Source organism: Vanessa atalanta, chromosome 17, assembly GCF_905147765.1.
Source record: "Vanessa atalanta chromosome 17, ilVanAtal1.2, whole genome shotgun sequence".
NCBI lineage: Eukaryota > Metazoa > Arthropoda > Insecta > Lepidoptera > Nymphalidae > Vanessa > Vanessa atalanta.
Window position 1 is genome coordinate 8,414,686 of NC_061887.1, and position 18,686 is coordinate 8,433,371.

General features: G+C 28.9%; 3 protein-coding genes across 3 annotated transcripts; 2 read left to right on the forward strand and 1 right to left on the reverse strand.

Annotated features, from left to right (window-relative positions):
- Positions 1 to 2,877: 2,877 nt before the first annotated feature.
- Positions 2,878 to 7,597, forward strand: LOC125070243 (phosphorylated adapter RNA export protein). Its single transcript, XM_047680027.1, has 6 exons — positions 2,878 to 3,045; positions 3,256 to 3,513; positions 3,773 to 4,133; positions 4,354 to 4,445; positions 4,803 to 4,989; positions 5,230 to 7,597. Exons 1-6 carry the CDS (start codon positions 2,983 to 2,985, stop codon positions 5,487 to 5,489), a joined length of 1,221 nt encoding a protein of 406 aa, XP_047535983.1. The 5' UTR covers positions 2,878 to 2,982; the 3' UTR covers positions 5,490 to 7,597.
- Positions 7,598 to 7,753: 156 nt separating this feature from the next.
- On the reverse strand, positions 7,754 to 9,273 carry LOC125070261 (centromere protein X-like). Its single transcript, XM_047680053.1, has 3 exons — positions 8,908 to 9,273; positions 8,636 to 8,830; positions 7,754 to 8,121 (listed from the first exon to the last, which is right to left on the reverse strand). Exons 1-3 carry the CDS (start codon positions 8,989 to 8,991, stop codon positions 8,104 to 8,106), a joined length of 297 nt encoding a protein of 98 aa, XP_047536009.1. The 5' UTR covers positions 8,992 to 9,273; the 3' UTR covers positions 7,754 to 8,103.
- A 1,482-nt stretch (positions 9,274 to 10,755) lies between these two features.
- On the forward strand, positions 10,756 to 12,031 carry LOC125070259 (NADH dehydrogenase [ubiquinone] iron-sulfur protein 5). Its single transcript, XM_047680052.1, has 3 exons — positions 10,756 to 10,882; positions 11,480 to 11,699; positions 11,871 to 12,031. The coding sequence occupies exons 2-3, from the start codon at positions 11,487 to 11,489 to the stop codon at positions 11,958 to 11,960; spliced, it is 303 nt and encodes a 100-aa protein (XP_047536008.1). The 5' UTR covers positions 10,756 to 10,882; positions 11,480 to 11,486; the 3' UTR covers positions 11,961 to 12,031.
- The last annotated feature ends 6,655 nt before the right edge of the window (positions 12,032 to 18,686 follow it).

Here is an 18,686-nt window from a genome sequence, read left to right on the forward strand (position 1 = left end):
ACAGAATATATATTTTTACATCTATTAAATATAAACCTGCCGTAAACATAAGAATTATCAAAAATATTATCGAATCTCGAATGCTTATAATATTTAATAACTCAAATAAATTATATTACTCTTTTCTACTCTATTTTAGGGTCCGGTACCTCTAAAGAAAAAAAGGAACCCTTTTAAGATCACTTCGTCTGTCTATCTGTTGTTAAGACTTAAGACCCTTTTTCAGGTGTAAATTTTGAAACTCTGAAGTTAAAACCTGATAATATTGCATTTGCGACCCTTTTAATGTTATTTATGGTATAATTATTACATATTTCGTTATCCTATAGATATTTTGCTCCCCTGTGGTTTAGCCACTGCATATTGCACACTGACCTTGTTCGAACGTTTAACGAAGTGTGAATCAAAAGATGCAGCAAAGAAAATACACTTACATCTCTCAAGCTGTCTGTGGTAAATATAACGAAAACCGTGCATATTCCGAGCTGGCTTAATATCATAAATGTAGCGATTATGGTTCTGTGAAATTAGAAGAATACTTTGAACTTATATAACACGTGCAGGCAGCCTGATCCGAAAGCCCATAAAAAATGCTAAGTTTTTTACTAAGCAATTTTCAGTGGGAGCCTGCAATAAGGAAGTGGGCAGTGTTACGCTTAGTCGTATCAGAAAGCACATATTCGTACAGCGGTTGATCCTCATCTCGTGACAAACGACACTAAATTTTGTAATATTATTTTTATTATACAATTACCGCTTATTTTCATTAGAATATTTTTAATCAACTTATCCAGTATTGTAAAAAAAAGAATCGCGAAAGGTATATATAAATATATATACTCACGGGCCACGATATCCAATTCCATGAAAAATTGACGGCCCATGCAGTAGAGCTAAACGAAATCCATATCTGTATGATATGTGAGGAATCTTCAGCTGCCGACTTATTTCATTTAAACACCACAACTAGAGCAAAAGAGTAATTGAAAAACACAAGATATAGTTTATATAAATATAGAATGTTAAAATTAGTTTAATTTTTTTAAATAAAACTTTATATACTTCAACTTCCATTATAATAGTATATAAATTACCCCGATGATAACTACAAAAATTAGTAACAATTTTCTGAAAAATCGTTCACATACAAAAATGGGTGCCTTCCTTTATTGAAGTCGGAAATAATATAAATGCGTAACATACAACATAAATGATTTAGAATAATAGGTAATCGGACGTTAATAATAACAATGTAAAATAATACTTGCCAAAGTCAAATGCATGTGTAAAATAAGAAGGCCCAAAGTCACAGTCATAATAGGTCCAAGTATTATACCAGTCTGGCTGACCGCTAACGGTAATCCTAAGGTCCCAGCACCAAATACTGTTCGTATAAGATTGAAGTATGCCATATTCAATCTGAAAAATATACTTAATCATATTATTTTGCTACAAATCAGTCTAACCTGGTATAGAGATTATGCACTAGGCAAGTTTTACTTAATTATTATTTAAATAAGTAGAAATTCGAATTGATACGAGTACATTATGTACCATATTCATTATTAAATATGTAGAAATATTTAAAGTATAAGTAAAAATATTTTTATTTTTCATGAGTTGTCTCTCATAGTCGAATAGGACGGTAAACGGACTGGATCAGAGTGGGCAAGACCTAGGGCTTTGTGCTTTCTGAGGCACAAAAATGTATCAATCACATACTCCTTTTATTTGACTGCTATTAAAAAATTCAAAATTTTGTATAGTCCCGACTCGGGACATCACCCTAAATTTCAAATTTGTAGCCTTAAAACAAGCTACAAGATGAACGAGGCATTTTGTTTAAATATTTAAAATAAAAAGAAAAATATACTTGATGGGTTGCTTAGGTTCCCTATGCTGGGTAGGATCAAAGCCATCCAAAGAAGGTCTATTGAGAGGTAGTCGAGTGTATCTGACGTCAATTAAAGAAACTCGATTGTGTGGTTGTAAGGTGACTTTACTAATTGCTTCAAATGCGGCCCTGTGTAAATATTTTAATGTAAATACAGTTTAATTTAAATATATTTAAGTATTAAAATGAGATTTACATGAATGCTGTAATAGTCACGATCAATTTTTCTTAATAATTATAATATGTATTAAAATAAAATAATATTTTACATTGTCAGTGTAAATACAATTTTTGTAAAAAAATCTTCTATACTATATGTCTTATTGTAAAAGAATATTTTGAAATTTTAATTATTCTTAATGGTGTTATTTATAAACAGCTAAAAATGTAGCTAAATATGTAAACTTCTGAGATTGTAACAAGTCATTAAATGACACAAAGTCACAAATCATTATTGTGTCAACGTAAAAAAAAAATTAGAAATTTTAAAATTAATTCTATTTGCATGTTTTTGAAATATGCTTTTCGGACCGCTCTCAAGGGATAATAACTTTATTTGCTAAGTCAAATTTTTGCCAACTATGCCTCAATGTGCGACTAAAAATATTTTATTTTATTTAAAAAAAAAACAAATTGGAATCTATGCTCAAATGCGCTATCCGCTGTTAACAAAATTTATTTAGTAAAAAAATTGGATTTTCCTCCTCAACTAAAAGTCTATATTAAAAGTTACCATTAAACATACATTAATACGTTATGAATAAAAGTATATCCATATCGCACATCGCCAACCATGAACATTAAGATTCTTAGTACCTTGTGCCTGAAAATATGCTTACCTTTTATTCAGTAAAAAAAAATATATTTAAATACTTTTTTATATATATTGGCCAACCCTCTTGTTATCTATTACAAAAGAAACCCTACAAACTTAGAATATTTTTAATTTGACAATGAGTACATTTATTGTCTATTCCTGTAAATGACAGCTCAAAAAGCCAGCGACAGAAATCTAAGGCGGAATTATTGCATTTTGTAAAACACTTTCATGTGCAATTACTATTCAAATTCGAATATACATACCAATTATGATGTCTACCACAGAAGGAGAATTGGATGTCGAGGTGTCCCATGAACTTGAAGATGGCGAGGTATGATAATACCTTTTAGACTGTAATTTTTGGACAACTTGTTTTAAAAATACATTTTTCTTAATCATTGTGTAACTTGGCAATTTTTAATCAGTTAAAAAATTACTTAAATCAGTCTGATATCTACTTTGAATCTATTTGTCAGGTCTCGTATATAAGCGATGAAATCTTATGAGACTTATTCTATCATTGTTGTATCTTTTATCATAGTTAGAAGATTCTGACGTGGAAGAGGGTACATACATCCCCTTGGCACGACCTGAAGCCTTCAACCCGCCTTCTCTAGTGAATATGCAGATTCAGGATGAACAAAGTGATGAGGAGTCTGTTCAGGAGTCAACAGGTTCGGATTCTGACGAAGAACCCCGTCGACGGCCAAAACGGACTAAACTAAGACCTCGACGCCCGCAACCACAAACTCCCACTGGCAAAAAGGACAAATATAATATTTGGTGTAAAGCATTACAGGTAAACAAGTTCATAGTTCAATAGTTTTTTGTGATCATTATTATTAAACCAAACATTTTAAAATCAATCAATAAAGTCAAGTCTGATGGAGATGTCAGTATGAAACATTAAAGCTAAATATTTTGATAATACATAGTGTAGTGTAATCCTACTTAAGTAAATATAAATTTGTCAATTTGACAGTGCTAACAATACATAAATGAATAAATAATAAAGTTATGAAATTACTATTGTTTGTCATCTAAATATTGTATTCCAGGAAGATCTTCTTACAGAGGATATGGTCACCTGTGGTGTAACAAAGAAAAGTAGATATGGTGTTGAATCTTATGATTACACAATTAAGTACAGATTAAATGATGACTATATTTCTAATAAAAAGGTATTTACAAACAGCAATGAATACAGGAATAAAGATCAGTCCACAAATAAAAGAAGTATTTCAGATAGATCTAATGTAAAACTAAGGTTAGGTAAAAGAGTAAACAGTGAGCTGCCATTAGAAGAGAAACAAAAACCAAGAATTTTACCAGATTTACTTGTCACAGCCGATCACCCTACAGAACAAATAGCCAATGAAATTGCTGAGAAGTTGTTAGAAGAAAAGAAAGACTTAGTGGGTAAGATATGCAAAATTTAATTAATTAATTATAAGATTAATTTACTTCCCAAGGGTCTGATAAAGTTAAGTAATTTTAATAGAACTTATATACTTATATTCTTCATTTAGCTCTATGAATCTATATAAATATTTCTAAGAATTTGCTTGGTTTATATAAATAAATGTTATGTTAAAGTAATGGAAAAAGTGAAAAATTTACTTTTAATAAATTTTTTTAGGTAGGATTGTGCAGGTGATTGGTGTCAGTAAAGCTATAGAAATATACAAAGAAACACAGAGAATAGAGGCAGATGGTGGAATGCTTGTAATGGTAAGTGTACATTTAAATTTTAAAGGTAATGGAATAATATTGTAATATTTCATAATATTCTTTATTTGGCCTTTTTTATTGCTATTAGTCACAAACCATTTATTATAATATAAATACCTTTGATGTTTTTAAAAATCAAATTATTTCAATTATAATAATATATACTTAATTTTATTAGTTACTTGTTTTTCATTTATTCAATTAATCCAGGCATGAAAAGTAATCAGTGATAAATTGAAGTAACAAATAATGTTTTTTTTTATTAATAGCATAAACATGACAGCATTATTTTCCCAAATATACTAGTTAAAACTATGATAATACCCATTTAAAATAATGTGAATAAATGTTTTACAGAATGGTACAAGAAGGCGAACCCCTGGTGGTATTTATTTCTTTTTATTAAAACGTGATGATGATATCTCCCAAAGTATGATAAATCAAATATTTAATGAAGAACGGAAAGAAACAGCTCGAAAGATTAAAAAAACACGTGCCAAGAGTCGTCAAAAAGTTATGGAACAGTTAAAACAAAGTCTTACAGGTACACCTAGCTCTTTTACTATATAAATAAATATATGTCCCTACAATAAAAATCGTTTTCAACTACCATCTGGAAATATTTTATTATACATATATAAGATTAAACTTAACTAACATGGTCAGAATAGATAATTAATGATGAATGTGTCATTATTTTACCAGTTGATATAGTATTTTTCCATATCCCCACTTTTCATTAATTTGTATATGTATTATAATATAACAATAAAATTAATTGTAGATTCAGAATTACCCTCATTACTTTCACGGGGTGAAGCAACAGTACAATCTGAACACGGTTCCAATCCACCACCATCGCCGGCGACAGACGCACGTGAGGGCTCTAGCGACACTGACGCACATTCGCACACGGAACAACCACCATCCCCATCACGACCACGGTCACCCCTACCTGATCGGACATTGACACGTAACATACAGGAATATGAAGATGATGATTTCTTAGAAGTTATGTGCAATGATGATATGGACTTATTCTAGAGTAAGGGGTAGTTTTCCTGGTGCTGTGTTTCTGCCTCTACTAATTAGAGTTAAATGTAGTATGTAATTTGTTTATTACCTTAAATATAGTCAGAATGTTTGACTTTACAAGTGTGTGATGATGTTGCATACTTAATATCAAAGTGTGTTCCCACAGGCTGCATTCCCTTTTGCATCTCTTGATGTGGCTGTGAATTTTTACACACTGTTTACAAGACTCTAGAAAATAGATGCCTTGGAAATTTTTACTGCTAGTAGTGGTTAATTAGTTAACTCTACAATTGGATCAGTATTGTAAATATTACTTATTTTTATTCACAGTGTTATCTAGGCATTGGTTCTATTTTATGTTTAACATTTAAAAAATAATGTCCCTGTCTTTATAGTAACACGGACTGAGGATGGGTTAGAACTACTTGTACTAAAGTATACAACAATGGACCATCTCGAAAAACTTAAATGAACTGTAAATATATATAAAATTACCTAACTTTTTATTTTATAATTTTTCACAAATTTTGGTTTTTATAGTCTTTATACTAGTTATACTGAACTGTAATACAATATATTTGTTTAGCAGGTACTGTTATAATTGGTTTACAGTTTTAAAAATCAATCAGAGAATAAATCTTTAAAATGTCATTTATAAATTACACACTAGAAACGCAATTATAAACTTCATCCTTTAGATCTGAATATGCTGGCATACTGAATACACAAAATATTAAATGGCATAAACCTGTCATTGTATGAAGATACTATCATTACATTAAGTACCCTTGAAATGCAGTACTAAATATATTAAAACGCAAAATGTACTATTTTTATAAAGCATTCTTAGAAGTCTTATACATTATAAATATTGGCAGTTATATTGTACATCCGCCTATAAATATTTTTTTATAAATACAACTGTATCTCAGTGGTTCCAAATCTCGTGCTGTAAAATACAGCTTGTAGATGTAGACAATAATAGTTACTAATTAGTAGGTTTCATATAGAGCGACGTAGCAATTAATTGTTACAGAAAAATTATGATCAAAACATCTCTTTAATAAATAATAGTCAAAATATATTATATAAAAAGTGTTACTGGTATCTAAAATGTTTAAGTTAACATATTTTTGATAATTCGTTAATAATATGATCTTAATTATATGCCATTTAAGTGTGTTTTTTTTTTAAATATAATATTATTCTTTGAGGAACCTGTATGACTAATCAGATAGATTCATTAGTATATATAATACAACAATGTATTTATGTAAATGTGATTTGGATGTATCTAGACTTATGATGTATATTGACTCAATTGTTTTGTTTATTTTTACAAAAACTGCACTTCCCATTACCACATAGTTAAATTATATTGCCCCAAAAATAATTTTGTTTATAAAAAAATGTTATAATGTGCATATTAATTTACAATTACAGGGATTTGTTCTATTTTCTCAACTTAAGACACCGTCATAATATTACTGTGAAATTTCTCGTTGGTCTAGTGACTGACTTAATATGGTGCAGATCACAAGGATCCAGGTTCAAATGCTGTCAGTCTGAATATAAAAACGCTTGGCACTGACTATGATACCGAGGGTTTAGTTGTTGTGCACAGTTGGAGTCTCCTTGAGAATAACCGCCTTAGCCGACAATATTCTAAACACTTCATCACTGTTGAGTGCTTTTTTTTGTCATAATATGGCAATTTAATTTATAACTATATCTGATTGTCATAAGATTGTAACTATTTTTAAGGCAATCTATGAACTTTTTAAGTTTTCAAAGACTTCATTAAATTATCACAACTTATTAGTAATTCGAAGAGTTTAAGAAATGGATATGCTGTGGATATCCTGATGGACTGAATCACTGTTAAAAACTATATTTATTGTAATTTTATAATTAAGATGTCTCATATGTGCAAACTTAATTGCTTATTATTAATAACTACAATATTTATTACTTAATCAGTAGTCTGGGATTGATGTGAAACTTTTTTATGATAAGACAATATCCTTATTTGTTGTGTGAATAAGAACTTGTACAGATCTCTGAATGTTACAGAGCAGACACTGAAACATTTGTATAATAAAATTTGTAAAAAATCAGTTGATTTTTCAATAGCACATCAGTTGAACACCCTGAGGGAAAACTGTTTTATGTGAAACAATAATTTGTGTTGCTCATACTAATATTCAAAGTAAGACTAAGAATAATACAAAAAAAACAAAATAAGAATAAAATAAAATACATTTTATATTTTGGAAATATAACTATAATTTTTGACACTTAATGGTTACACATTAACAAAATAAAATAATACATTTTATTATTATTATACAAAATAAAATTTCATTGAAACTAATTTTAAAATTGTTTAATGACAACAAAAATATGAGATTGTTTTGCTACAAAAATATGAGATTTATTTAAAATGCTCGACAGGTGCATTGCAAATTATTAAGATCAATTTTTCATTTAGTTAATAAATTTTTGACAGATTTTTTCTTAATGTGTTAATATTCTCGTGTAACACACCATAAAAATATAAGATAAGTACTCTGAGCACCAATTGCTTCTCTAAAATTGACGAAATCTCCTATCATATGGGAAACTATGGGAAATCCAACATCTGAAATAATAAAAGTATTTTAAAGGAATGCCAATATACAAATACCTTCATACACAAGTATATTTTCTTTTTAAAATATAAATAAAACTGTGGATAAGAAGCAGTACATATTCTAAGTGGTTAAAAGTGACCCAAAAAGTTTCTTTTAAGAAAATTTTTTATGCACTGTCTTGCTTGTACTGGTAGGATAAGAAGTCTGTAAGTCCGAAAGGTACAATAAAATCTAGTTAACATGTTGAATGTCAATCCCTAAACTGTTTCTTCAAATTTTTCATTTGTCTTTCTTGTTTCAATTTTTTAATCAAAAATTACACAGAATCCGAACATACTGATTATGTTGTAGAAGTCATGGCTTTTGATTTATATAGTAAATTAAATAAATCGTTTATTAAGAAAAACACAAGCGTATAAACGTAGCATAGTGAGGATTACAAAAATATACCTTTCACATTCAACATGTTAATAAAACATTGTAGTTAAATAGACAAATTATTGGGACATCTTTTTTTCTTACCAGTTGTGGTAGGCACTTTTCAACATGTTCAAAATCAACTTTGTCACTCCCATCACGCAAAGCTTCACTTGAAGCTCTCAGGCAAGTCTCGGTAACAAGACACTTTGCTATTTCCACTACCAGGGTCAGAGCTTCATTTCCCAGTTTAGTTTTATTATCTTGAAATGAACCATGTAACAGTTCTTTGATAATGTCCTAATCGGGATATCAGAATTAATAATAATTTAATTTTAATTAATTCATACAAAATAAAATTTTGAAAAAATACTTACTTGTTTAATATTTGATTTTAGCTCAGATGCTACGGTTGAAGGATCTATTTTATCACTATCGTTTTCATTATTGTATCTGGCCATGCTTAAAATACAAATATAATATATTTTTTATTATACCTTGTGTATATTTGTATATTATATTATTGTTGACTGTGTTGATCGTAATTCGTCGTCAATCGTTGAAACAAACAACCAGACAAAAGTTAACAAATATTAATGTTAATTGTTAAATTAATACTATACAATCACCGACAATTAATAACACAGAACTTATTTTAAATTTATTTGATCATAAATACATAAAGAGCGATGAGTATTGAGTATAGACTATAGATTATATACAACAGCGAAACATGTTAGATGATAAGACCCAAGTGAAGAGTAAGATAGAAAAGTGAAAGTCGATTCAAGAGTCTCGAGTGCGAATCTGACTTGTTAACAATCGTTATTTTACTGAAAATAATCGATTTTTATTCCTCTTTTTACAATAAGTACTTAATAACCAATGGTAATATTGTTTGTAACCTTTTCATTAATCGACTTTTTTCTTCCTTTCAATACCTAGAGTTAAAACAATAAGATTGCACTATATCACGCCGCGCCGTGTTAATGTAAAACATTTTTAATATTTGAGTGCATTTTATAAAAAATATAGAAACAATTCTTCAGTGTGTTACTTAATAAGATTTTAAAATACTTAGTAAATCTTATATTACAAATAATTAAAAAGATGACTTCCAGAAATAATAAATCGACTTCAAAATTCGAAACATATCAAGTCGATCCCAAATATAAAAAATCTACTTTTCACGCGTCTTTATTAACCATACTCAAGAGATCTTAGTTACCTTATCTATTATTATTTTATGCACAGAGTTCTATGTTATCGGTTTTCGGATGTTAGGCATAAAAAATATTCTTAGAATTCAAGGTTGCCTCGTTTCATCAAATTCGGTTTAATCGTTTCGCCGTTAAAGAGCCAGAGACAGACAGACAGATAGAGTTACTTTCGCATGTATAATATTAGTATAGATAAATAGGTTTTGATTAATAAAACAAATGTAATACCTTTTTTTACAATTACATCACTGATAAAATATAAATTTTGCAATTTATCAATATTCAGTAACGTAGAAGATCGAGGCAAAAATAAAAAAATTAAGTCTCTAACTGGAATTTCAAAATAACACTTTTGAAGGTATAAATAAAACTATTATTATTGGTTCAAAATGGGTAAAAAATGCAAATGTAAATTTATAATTAGATTATTATAGAGAGTGAATATCCAATAATAAAATAATCAAAATAAATTGGATTACATTTTGATTATATACACACAGTTGTAACAAATTGAAATATCATATTAACCGTTTTGTCATTTAAATAGTTAATACATTTTGTTATTCTGTGTATTAATTTTTTACCGCAACAAAGAATTTAATAAATTCTTTGTTACGATTGTGAAAAATTGATAGAAATATTTTCCATTGTGAAAAATTGATAGAAATATTTTCATCAATTTTTTATTTTCTTATTCTGGCTTTTATTATTTTCATTTATTTTTTTTGCATTTAAAGAATTCTGATTATTATACCTTATTTTTGCAGATACTCGTACATCTATAGGATGGCTCATCTCTCACACATTAATTAGTCATTTTCAACTAGACTAGTTGAGAGAAGTAAGTTTTATGGAAAAGAGTGAAAGACGGAAGAAAAATGATGAAACAATTAATATTCCTTATTTGTTAATAACAAAAAAAAAATGATTAAATGTTACTGACGATGACTTTTTAATGACTTTTCTAGTAATCTATGATAATTGTTTTGACTTTTGATTTTTTGCTCTTTGCAACCCTACCCATTATTTCAGATTCAGTCTCGAAATAAATACCAATTTAATTAGAATTTCATTTGTTTTTTACAAAAATCACTGCATAACTAAAATTTTAACAGCAGTGTTTAATTAAAAGGTAATAGTTTAAATATTTTGTCCCAACTATTGTGAAGAGACTGGATTTTAAATAGACAATAAAGACTAATTTCACTATTCTGTTATAATTTCTTTACGTAATTCCTTAACCTTCTTTAAATTTGTTTTGATTTTATGTTGTACAATTATTAATAAAACGAAAACAAAAGAGGATAGTACAGAACACGTGAATAAATATGATTATTATTAATGTAATGTATTTTGCTTGCTGGAATTGTAGGTTTAGTTACTAGTTTATACAGTTGCAGATCTCGATGTCTTAGGCTAAAATTACGGGTCGGTATAAAGTATTGAATCTGTTGTTCACTAAATTCTTAGCAACACGTAAGACATCAGTCAGTGTTACACTCCTGTACCCAGGAACACTGCTTTAGTCATATCAGATTGCCATCAGTTGACTGATTAGATGAGAGTTTGAATAGACTGGCCTTTTTGGTTCCAGTTGTTTACCAAAAAAGTAAGGACTTGAAGTATGTGGAATTACATCTTTTTTATTTCACTCTTCTTGGATTAATAAATAAATATACATGAATAGAAAGACACATTTTTTTTACTCCAAATTTGTTCTCTATTTCAGGTGGAGAATGTCGATTTCACCATACTTTCGTTCTCCGTTTACGGATATCACTGGTGGCATGGTATCGCATCAGATGTTAGGCAATTGTCAGAAACAGGAGATGCGCTACATGGACTGCCTTGAAGCTTATGGCCTTGACCGTGGACGGGTCAAATGTGGGGAGCTATTTGATGACTTCCATGAATGCCAAACAAAAACTAAACAATTTAAGAGATTTGTGGTTAGAGTTTTGTTACTTAACAATAATTTATTTGAAGTATTTAAATGATATGACATATTCTTTTCCTTATTGTTATAAACTACATTGTACAAAAAATTAAAATGATTCTTCTATGAATAAAATAAGATTGTAGTATTGTTTTTTCTAAAGAAGTTTTTGTTATATTTTCAGGCTATAAGAAAAGAAAGAGAGAGACAGATTGCTGAAGGAAAACTTAAAGGAGATGAAAAATTCTTAAGCCCAAGGGTTGACAGTTTCTAAACCATGTTGCGATTGTGTAGATATAATTATGTGTATCATAAATAAAAAAACAATATAGGATTTATCAATTACCTTATTTTTTATTTAGTTATAATATTAAATTTCATGATAATAGGCAATTAATTATGTGCTTACTATTATGTGATTTGTAGCCAAGACTCTTTACTCATCCTTGTTAATTGATGTTACTTATTACTTCATTATCATGATTTCTGACCAAAGCCGAAGCTGTTTGACTATTGCTACAATCTTCAGCCAAGGCAGAAACTCTAGGAAGTTTAGTTCAAGATTGGCTTAAGTGAATAAAATTATGTTTATGGTGACTGTCACATTAAATGATATTTACTTTAAAATATTTTTGCCTTCTCAAGAAATTTATAATGACAACTACTTTCATTAAATAATCAAATAAGCGTACGGGCTCGTTTTACGGCCCCACGCTACATCTCTTACATGGTCCTCTAGCGCAATCGTAACAGTTTGTTCTATTTCTTCGCTTACTTTGGCAAATACTTCGATCCGTTTTGTTGAAACTGAAGGTTCAGTCGCGCATAAGTTACACTATTTTAACAACTAAAAAAAAAAGTTTATTTTTTTTAAAATTACATTAATTATAATTTCACCATCTTGTGTGTAAATTTAAATATTATTTCTGAAAGAATATATATTATTTAATTATAACAATTATTCAAATAATATTCTTCCTTCTAATGTCACTTTCCATATAAACAAATTGTACAAAGAAGCAACAGTCACTAAATGTCCCGCGGGCCATGGCTGCGCTTAGGTCTCACTATTGAGAAGAACTTGAGAGAGTTTGGAGCCTATACTCTATTTCAACCATAAAAGGAAAAAGGTAAATAAACAACATTTAACAGCAAAGTGACGCGTTATCTTTGGTCGAGAGCTTGATTAATATGATATTCCCTATGGATTTAGGAAAAAATGGCGTTTTGAACGTGGACGAAACTGTTATCGGAATTTTAAAGCAAAATTAAAGTATAAATAAGTAGTTAAATGTAATAGTGTTGTATTATAAATAAAGATATATTAATCATAAACTCTTAGTAGCACGCAATATTTGCTGAGTTATTAGCAAATCGCATAAAATACGTAAATCTAAGGTTTTTTCCTACTTTTATTGGAATAAATTATACCTAAAATCTGCCATAGTGGATAAGTGGATTCAATTGTGGTAGATTTTTATCCTTCATATGCAGATAAACTCAAGATGATTTTTCCCCCTGATGACTTATGAAATATCAAAACATTGATATAAAGCAATTTAAGAGCAGCGTTTAACGGACACTAGTGTTCGCCCAGTAATTCATTTTCGATTATTTTATTGTTATTATTAAATACGTAAATTTTCTAAATAAATAATTAATAAACAAATACTGTTTTAAAAATGTCTGTTTCTAAATGTAATTGTCATTGATTAATTCCAGTTCCTATTATATTTGACTACGCTAAAATTCTACGCTAGAATGCGACGTTAGTATGTTAGTATGTCGGATGGCTATAGTCACAATCAGTATATAGTGTAACCTAAAGTTTGTATTTTTAGAATACCTATATGATCACACAGACAGCACGATCGTATGATGCACAATGCCCAAAAATTTTAACTACTGTAGAGTACCAATATGACAAATAAAAACTACTTTGACAATTTAAAAAATAAATAAATAACAAAAGTCAAAGTAACTGCAAAAAGATACACATTAACTATTATTGCTTTAAAATTCTTAAGATTTAGGTCTTAAAATATGGGTGATCAAGTGTCACCATTTTTACGAACGATTTTTACAGACATAACCGGCGGTATGTTGAATCATCAGTTGCTAGGTAAATGTGCTACTCAAGAGATGGACATGATGGACTGCATAGAAGCTTACGGCTTTGACCGTGGACCCAGGAAATGTTACACATATATTGAGGATTTCAAAGAGTGTCAAGCCAAAACAAAACAGTTCATGCGGTTCGTGGTAATGTCTGTTTATAATACTAAAATAACCGTTTTTTATATAAATACAGATGCACATATACATACATATACACGGTACATATACCAAAATAACATTTTTTCAATTTTTGTTTGTCTGTCTGTTTGTTCCTGCCAATCTCTGGAGCGCCTGGACCGATGTTAACGGGACTTTCATTGGCAGATAGCTGATGTAATAAGGAGTAACTTAGGCTTTTAACTGTTATTTTAGAATAATATATAAAAATAAAGTCACGCTGTATCGTACAGATAACTTAAATTCAGAAGTCGCGGACACAGCTAGTTGTGATATACTAAGTATTTATGTTCTTATCTCATAAAATAACACTATTATACACAGGTAGATATAGAAATTATCTGTTAACAAAATTTTGCTATTTAAATTATATCAGGCCCAGTTAATAATAAAAAAGTGGAGCAAGAGCAGGTTCACAAAAAAAAAAACATTAAGTACAATAAGATAAGGGGACAGTCCATAAATATTCCACTGCTGAGTAAAGGCTTATCCTGTAAAATGAGGATTGGTTGTCGTGTGTGGACAAATGTTTCTCATAATATATTTTGCCTATGCAGGTTTCATTACGATGTTGATTTAAACGTCGAGCTGTTTACTAAAAGGAATAATATTTAAGCTGCTGTAAGTAGCAAGCTTCAGTTATTATCCACGATTATAATACTACGCAATCACGGTCTAAAAAGAGGGGGATATATTTTTTGATAATAATGTATTATTTACTAACTACAATAAAAATTAACTAAAGATATGCATATTTATTAAGTACGGCATTTCTATTTAATATATCTAAACATATTAACAAATGGAAAAAAAAATATTTTCATAGGCTCTACGCAAAGAACGCGATCGCCAGATAGCTTGCGGGCTGCTCGACGAAGATAATAAGTATAAATCGCCAAAAATTGATAGCTTCTGAGCTGATCTTAAAAAAAAATAAAGTGTTTACTAAAAATATTTGTTTATTTAATGTCATATTGGAAATAGTCTTTTTTGCATTGTAATTATTCTCTTTAATGTAAAAGTACGATAACGTAAAGACGATACAAATATATTGATCGTCGATTTATTCTTGAATTAACAAGTTATTCCTAAGATTCATCCTAAATGTATAAAAATAAAATAGGTAGGTAATTATTTAATATTATTGTATACTATAAATATATATAACACGTATGAGATTTTCTGTTTAAATATTTGACCTTTATTAATATCAAAATTAATTAATATATAAATTTTAGCGCATATCAGAACTTATCATCGACATTCTACATAGAAGATGATGATATCTGCTGGTTTATTAAATTTGGAAGTACTTGTAAACGAAAATGGCGCGCCGCGATCGAATCCACCTCTTAAATTTTTTGCGTAACAGTCACGGTCGGTCGAAGGCTTTTTTGCGCGGAATTTAGGCGCCAAACTATTTACAATTAATTCTTGCATGTCAAATGATGGATTAGAATCTTTATTTTGATCACTTATTTATCCACGCGGATAGTTTAAGGTTACTGCGTGATATGTTCGTTCGAAACAACAACAACAGCCGGAAATTTGTTTCTTTGATTTATGAAATTATTTATATAACGATAATAAAAAATAGAGACGGATATTTTAAGTTGTATGTTAAAATTTTTGTTTATATCCTATTAGAATAGATACGAAATAATCAAAATGAAAATATCTTTAGGTACCTAATTTTTTCATCCATCATTTTACAGAATAAAATTAAACCCATTAAGTAGATAGGGTTAATCACATAAATTACTCTTTACTGTATTATAGAATCAAAACAGAATTTCCAGGTTAGTCCTGAGTTGTGAGAGCGACAGCGTAATGTACGATTGTTATTTATATGAAAATAATCAAATAAATTGATTTAGAACAGGGAGACTATTTCTTGGTGTCATTATGTCATACGTGGGAATTCGGTACCATTTATTAAAAGGCGGGTGCGAAAAATACGAATATGATTAAGAGCTTAGGTATGCCACTAATTATAATTATAGTCCTTTTACGTCATAAGTTAATAGAATTTTATGATGAAATAAATGTCGAGACTAATATTCGACATCTTAATCTTCATAGGTTATTGACCGGCCTTTGCTAATGAAATACGAGTGAAGGTTATATCAAATGCCCAGGTAGCTGACGAAATCGATCGGTGCCCTCTGGCAAAAAATAAATATATAACAAAAAAAACATAGTGTGAATGTGTATGACACGGAAATTGTTCAAAGGTTTTCGACCTTATTGCGTTTTTAGACTGAGTATTTCAAAAGCTAATGTCCTTTTATAATTGAGAGGACAAATATTTCCGTATGTTAGGTCCTTATCGTCTTCTTATTTAAAATATCTCATGCAATCATTTCAGGAATAGATTACCAATGCGGTATAAATTGTGATATTTTTCTGTAAATCTGTGAAGAGAAATACTTAAGAATAGAGCTAGGTCTCATTTCCTTGAGATGGTTTGAAAATTATTTCACAACGCTGCTGTAATGCGGTTTGATGAATAAATAATATCATATAAGTACATATGTATATTTATTGTGTCAGATCTAGAACTGAATTTAAAGCCAATATTTAGTACATTATATATGGTGTACTCGTAAGTACACGGAATATTTATAAGCGGAAAGTACAAAACGCGGAAAATATTATAGCAGTAAAAATACATTTAATATGGCGCAGGCAAATTGACAAGAAAAGAAGTGACGTTATTCGTTCTGATTTTATGAATGAATTTTTTTCCTGTAATTGGAAATTGATAAAGCATTATAAGATTTTTTTTGTATAATAGGTAATATTTATGTTCTATCTTTTTATTCATCACAAGACGCGTTATGATAAAGGGTCTTACTTTGTGAAATTAGTAGACGATGATATAAATACATTAGTTGATTAAATATATATTAATTAGTTAAATTAAAATAAATATGTGAAAATATATTAAAAAATATATGTATTAAGTCTATATTTAAATATTTACGATACCTAGTCAGTTACTTCTGAAGTGTGTGTTTACATGTGTTTATACAGTTTTTTGCTTTGCCTTGCTTTTGCTCAAATGTGAAAGAACAGGTGCGGACTCTTCAGTTTTCTGCCTTTAAGAAAGGATTAAATAAAAATAAGTACATTCATTAAAATTGATATATAAGAAAAAATATCGATTATATATAAAATTAACAAATGAAGAAATATTTGTTTGGTACCTCTACCAATATTTTACTTTGACGGGTAGAATATTTTCTTTGTAATCGATTTACAATCGGCGGTATAGACACCGATAAACAATCTTCGATATACATATATTAATAAAACAAAACGGGTATAATCAAAAATTAAAAGCAACATAATTAAAAAAGCAAATAAAAAGTCGATTTCCAGACGTAAAATGACGGAAAGTACAAATTACATAACTGTATGAGTTTAGAGTAAAACTGCTTAAAGTATTGCGTAAATTTTCCATAAAATATTCCAAGTAGAGACACAAATGCAGTTTTCTTAAAGACGTACAAGTATGTCCTGTACGTGAAAGTTAGTTTAAATAAATTATTTAAATCAGTAGGATGCTTACAGTTCCTTCCAATATAGATCAATTTTGTTTTTTTTTTTATTAATTGTTCCGACTTGACTTTTGTTAATCAGTTGAGGTCAATTGTTAAAGCTTCTCTAATAAATCGTCATCTACGAGGGTGTAATATGGGATGAAAGTTCGTCATTTTTGAAAGTTACAAATATAGAAATCGGTGTTTACGCGTCTGATTGTGTGTAAATGGGACATAACTCATAATCAATATTTACAAATACGCTGTATAAATTGTATACGGATAAAATTAGGGATGAGTTTGTATAGAAGTTCGCCTTTCTTCAATGTTTCAAATATGAAAATCGGTGTTCAGGTTATTATTTTTGAGGATAATAAACTTCTTTTGGGTTTGGTATTTTAGTAAGTTTTAGTTGCAGTTTTTATAAATCAATGATCAATTGACTCTCAAGTCTGGACTGAAATTTAATGGAATCTTTTGGTTAATTAATTTCAGACATTTTTTTTTTGCTGCATACACCAAAACCTCTAATACTTAAGAACATTCGGTGAGCTGTTGAATAATGTTCCTGATTGGATATCCCATCGGATGGGTTCAAGGCAAGTTTTGTTTATAAAATATAACAACGGATACTCGCCCTCAGTTCAATCGAAAAATAAAGAATTTTATTTGTGCTCATTTCTAATATTATCGTATATTTAATTGGTTTTATTAGTTATATAATTGTTAAAAAAATGTATTACACTCCTATCTTTAATTAATGCTTATATTATATTTAATTTATACTTTTAATACATATTGTACAATATGATAGTGTATGAGATATGAACTTTTTCTTAGATAATTTTGAAATGTATTTTTTTTTATTTTGATGTAATTTTATATCTAATGTTGGTTGTCCTATTAAAAAATAAATAAATAAATATTGCTAATAAAATTTACGTAACCTTCCCTATTTTTCGGCCATCATAGTATTTCGAATTAAAGATAAGTTAACATTTTTCTTCATCGGATTTAATAATTCTTGCCTATTCTATATATTGTGGATTTCTAAAGAACATAAAATGCATATTAAAAAATTATTTTGATTGCTATTATTTGAATGACGAATTGGTTAGTCGTTTAGAAGGTTATCGCTCGGATAACATCACTTAAAAGTC